This window comes from Scyliorhinus canicula, chromosome 12 (genome assembly GCF_902713615.1).
Source record: "Scyliorhinus canicula chromosome 12, sScyCan1.1, whole genome shotgun sequence".
Classification (NCBI taxonomy): domain Eukaryota; kingdom Metazoa; phylum Chordata; class Chondrichthyes; order Carcharhiniformes; family Scyliorhinidae; genus Scyliorhinus; species Scyliorhinus canicula.
This window is the reverse complement of record NC_052157.1, coordinates 68,529,701-68,534,687: the sequence shown is the minus strand read 5'-3', so window position 1 is coordinate 68,534,687 and position 4,987 is coordinate 68,529,701. Positions and strand designations below refer to the sequence as shown.

The 4,987-nt window shown below is 56.1% G+C and overlaps 1 protein-coding gene across 1 annotated transcript in view; it reads left to right on the top strand.

Moving 5' to 3' along the window:
* The first annotated feature begins 1,595 nt into the window (after nt 1-1,595).
* The window catches only part of bcl3 (BCL3 transcription coactivator), a 38,312-nt gene continuing 34,920 nt past the window's right edge, over nt 1,596-4,987 (top strand). The window contains exon 1 of the mRNA XM_038814826.1: nt 1,596-1,613. Coding sequence (XP_038670754.1) covers nt 1,596-1,613 — 18 coding nt within the window. The remainder of the gene's footprint in view (nt 1,614-4,987) is intronic.

The window sequence follows — 4,987 nt, the reverse complement described above, 5'->3', positions numbered from 1 at the left end:
TCCCTATCCCTATAACCTCCTCCAGCCCCTACAACCTTCCCTACCTCTGTAACCTCCTCCAGTCCGAAAACCTTCCCTATCTCTGTAACCGCCTACAACCGCACCATCTCTGTAACCTCCTCTAGCCTCTGCACCTCTCTCTATCCTGCAACCTCTTCCAGTCCCTACAACCCTCCTTATCTCTGTAACCTCTTCCAGCTCCTACAACCCTCCCTATCTCTGTCACCTCCCCCAGCCCCTCCATCTCTCTCTATCTCTGTAACCTCCTCCAGCCCCTTAAACCCTCCGAGATCTCGGCTCCTCCAATTCTGGCCTCTTGAGCATCCCCGATTCTCTTTGACAAAGAGTCATTGGACTCGAAACGTTAGCTCTTTTCTCTCCCTACAGATGCTGCTAGACTTGCTTAAATTTTCCAGCATTTTCCCTTCCGTCCCCGATTCCCATCGCTCCACCATTATCGGCCATGGCTCTTGCTGCCTGAAGACACTCTTTGTCGGAGCTATTGTTTGTCCTGATGTCTCCTCAGGTGGTTCAGGGTTAGATTTTGCCTGCTCCATGGATAGGCCCGGTGATACTTTGTTATTTTGTGGGTGCTGTACACAATGAGGGTGCTGTTATCGAATAGCCGTGTTTGATGAAAGATGAAGTTTGGTGACTCAGTGATTGCCTGGGACATTGCATCCCAACACGATTTGGGAGAAGGTGCAGGGGGGAGGTGATGGAGAGAGGTGTAGGGCTGGAGGGACAGAGGAACGTTTTGGGAAAGGGAGTAAGAGACGAGAAAGGGAGTGGAATGGGAAGAGCAAGGGGAGTCTGGGAGAGAGAGTTTGGGGATGGCGGGTTTACAGTGGGGATGTGGAACTGTGGAGAGAGGGAGGAGTTGTGAGGGATGGGACTGAGAAAGGTAGTTGAGAGGTGTGGTTGGGCGACAGGGAGGGTTTAGAAATTGGAGGGGAGGAGTGAGACTGGGGAGTAGGGGGAAGGGAGGTGAGGAGGGGCAGCGGAGGAGAGGTTGGGGAGGGTAAGATGAGGATAGTTTTGAGAGGGGAGGGATGGGGAGGGGAAAGATAAGACGAGGATGACGTTGGAAAGGGGAGGAGGGGAGGGGAGGCTAGAAAGGGAGGGGAGGGGAGGTTGGGAAGGGGAGGAGGGGAGGCTGGGGAGGAGGGGAAGGGAGGTTGGGGGAGGGGAGGCTGGGGGGGAGGGGAGGCTGGGGAGGGGGGAGGTTGGGGAGGGAAGGCTGGGGGGCAGGGGGAAGGGAGGCTGGGGAGGGGAGGCTGGGGGGGAGGGGAGGCTGGGGAGGGAGGGGAGGAGGGAGGCTGAGGAGGGGAAAGCTAAGATGAGGGCTTTGAGGAGGGGACAGAGGAGGGGCGGATAACGTGAGAAAGGGGAGGAGGGGGAGCGTAAGGTGAGGCAGGGATTAGGAGAGGGGTTAGGGAGGAGGGGAGAGTAAGGATGAATCAGAGAGGGGAGGAACGTGAGGGAGGGGAGGAGAGGGGAGGTTGAGAAGGGGGTTGGAGGCGGCCTGCAAGGCCAGGGAGACTCGGAACGAGCTGATGTGAGACTCAGGCGGACTCAGTTATTTACCAGGACAGATGTTGCTCCAAAGTGTGGTGAGCTTTATTTGCTGTGTGTTTGTGCCTGTCTGTGGCCAGCATTACTCAATGGGAACGGCTTCTAAGAATTGCAGTGTGAAGCTTCCTGTCAGTGGGATGGCTTTACTGTAAGGGTAACTGCTGTCAGCTAAAATCTTCTCTGAAAGGAGTTTAGTGCCAGAGGCTGGGAAAGAATCTCACTGCTGGAAATCAACTGTGGCCCCATGCCCAATCTCCTCCTAATAGATTGAGAGCCAATAAATAAGTGAGTGTGTCATATAGAGACAGGGAGAGATAGACAGTGAGAGCTAGACAGATGGAGAGTGAGAGAGCTAAACAGAAAGCGTAATAGTGAGAAAGACAAATCACCAAAGATAGAGAAAGTGCGATAGACAGAGAAAGAAAGAGATAGAGAGCGAGGAGAGATGGACAGAGAGGGACAGACATGGGCAGAAATAGATCGACAGAGAGGTAGAGAGAAGGAGAAGTGGACAGAGTAGGAGAGAAAGCGAGAGATGGATTTGTAGGGAGACAGAGAAAGACCGAGATGGACAGAGGAATAAATGAACAGAGAAAACATTGAACAGACAGTGTAGAAGGAGGCCATTCGGCCCATCGAGCCTGCACCAACCCACTTAAGCCCTCACTTCCACCCTATCCCCGTAACCCAATAATCCCTCCTCACCTTTTTGGACATTATGGGCAATTTAGCATGGCCAATCCACCTAACCTGCACATCTTTGAACTGTGGGAGGAAACCGGAGCACCCGGAGGAAACCCATGCAGACACAGGGAGAGCTTGCAGACTCCGCACAGACAGTGACCCAGCGGCGAATCGAACCTGGGACCCTGGAGCTGTGAAGCCACAGTGCGATCCACTTGTGCTACCATGCTGCCCCAAATGAAAGAGAGATGAAAGACAGACAGTGAGAAACAGGAAGAATTAAAAATGTACAGATAGCGGGTGAGAGAGAAAAGGAGCAAGACAGAAAATAAACAGAGCGAGAAATCTGGAGAGATTGAGTGACAGAGAAGGAGAAAGTGAGATGGGGATAGAGAGAGATAGGCTGAGAGCAAGGGAGAGATGTATGGAGAGATGAAGAGAAAGAAAAGCAGAGGTGGGGATAGGGAGAGATCGATGGGGAAGACAGGGTATGAAGGGGAGAGATAGATGAAGAGAATGAGACAGACAGAGCAACATAGGGAGAAACAGAGACATAGGGCGCGATTCTCCGCTCCCACGCCGGGTGGGAGAATCGCGGAAGGGCCGTTCTGGCACCACCCGCGATTCTCCCACCCCCCCACAAAATGGCGTGTCGTGTTTTGGGACAGCCGCTTGGAGAATCTCGGGCCACCGTTTTTAATGGCGGCCCACGATTCTCCGACCCGGATGGGCCGAGCGGCCTGCCGTTCCCGACCGGTTCACGTCGGCGGCAACCACACCTGGTCGCTGCCGGCGTGAACGTGGCGCCAATACCTGGTTTGTGGCTTGTGGGGGATGGAGAGGGGAGTGAGCACCACGACCGTGCTCGGGAGGGGACTGGCTTGCGATCGGTGCCCACCGATCGTCGGGCCGGCGTCTCAAAGGGACGCACTCTTTCCCCTCCGCTGCCCCGCAAGATCAAACCGCCACGTCTTGCGGGGCAGCGGAGGGGAAGACGGCAACCGCGCATGCGCGGCTGACGTCATTAGGCATGCCGGCCGCGTCATTCTTGGCGCACCGGGCATTGACGCTAACGACAAGGCCCGGCGGCCGAGATTTACGGCACGGCCCTCCTAGCCCCCCGGGGGAGGGGGAGAATAGGGAGCCAGGACTGGCCTCCGACGCCGTTGTGAACCTCTCTGGGTTTCACGACAGCGTCGGGCCTTGTGGAGCATTCCGCCCATAAGATGGAGAGAGAAATGAGAGCGGGAGTTGGATCGAGAGAGAGAGATGGAGAGAGAAGTAGAGATAGAATTTGTGGAAAGGTGGTGATTGGGAGAGATAGGAGACAGAGACGGAGATAGAGAGAGGAAAACACCCAGAGCAAGGGGAGACAGACATCTGAGTGGGATTTACTGACCAACCGGCCGCGTGTGTTTCAGTGGCAGAGGCGGCCCGCCAGCGGGATTTTCTGGTCCTGCCGCTGTCAACGGGATTTACCGGTGACTGCACCCCTCGTTGCCGGGGAACCCATGCGCCATCGGTGGGACCGGAATATTCCGCAAGCGTGAACAACTGATAAATCCCACCCAGAGAGTGAGAAAGCCAGAGAAATACATACAGAACACAGAGAGGCGTAATTGAAGAGAGAAAACAGAGGGGACGGACGGACCGAAAGAGGGGATGGACGGACCGAGAGAGGGGACGGACGGACCGAGAGAGGGGACAGACCGAGAGAGGGAGAGTGGACGGACCGAGAGAGGGAGAGTGGATGGATGGAGAGAGGGGACGGACGGACTGAGAGAGGGGACGGACGGAGAGAGGGAGAGGGGATGGACGGACAGAGAGAGAGAGGGGACGGACAGACCGAGAGAGGGGGCGGACGGACCGAGAGAGGGGACGGACGGACCAAGAGAGGGGATGGTCGGACTGAGAGAGGGGACGGATGGAGAGAGGGGACAAACGGACCGAGAGAGGGAGAGGGGACAGATGGAAAGAGGGGACAGATGGACCGAGAGAGGGGACGGACGGGGAGAGAGAGAGGGGATAGACGGGGAGAGGGAGAGGGGTGGACGGACAGAGAGAGAGAGAGAGCGAGGGGACGGTGGACTGAGAGAGGGAGAGGGGACGGACGGACCGAGAGAGGGAGAGGGGATGGACGGGGAGAGGGAGAGGGGACGGTGGACTGAGAGAGGGAGAGGGGACGGTGGACTGAGAGGGAGAGGGGACGAACGGACGTAGAGAGGGGACGAATGGACCGAGAGAGGGGACAAACGGACCGAGAGAGGAGATGGACCGAGAGAGCCTGCTGACAGTTCATCTCGTCGCAGGTAGGCTCAGTTGTAAGACTATTAAATTGATGAGACCATTAATTCACAAGACACGTGATTGGAAGTGAACAGTTTTAATAGTCTTACAACTGAGCCTGCCTGTGACGAGATGAACTGGCAGCAGGCTCACAACTGCAGATCTTGATACTTCCGGTTAGTGGGAGGAGCCATGGGTGGAGCCCAGTACAAACTCCTCATCTCCCCCTATGGGCAGAGCCGCGCAACGGCTCGTATGCAGAGCCCACAAGGACACAATACATATGATACAACACAGTGTGAATTACTAGGTTTATAATTCACCACAGGGGGGAGCGAGAGGGAGGGGCTGAGAGAGAGGGAGGGGCTGAGAGAGAGAGAGGCTGAGAGAGGCTGCGAGTGAGAGAGAGGCTGCGAGAGAGAGGAGCTGAGAGAGTGACAGA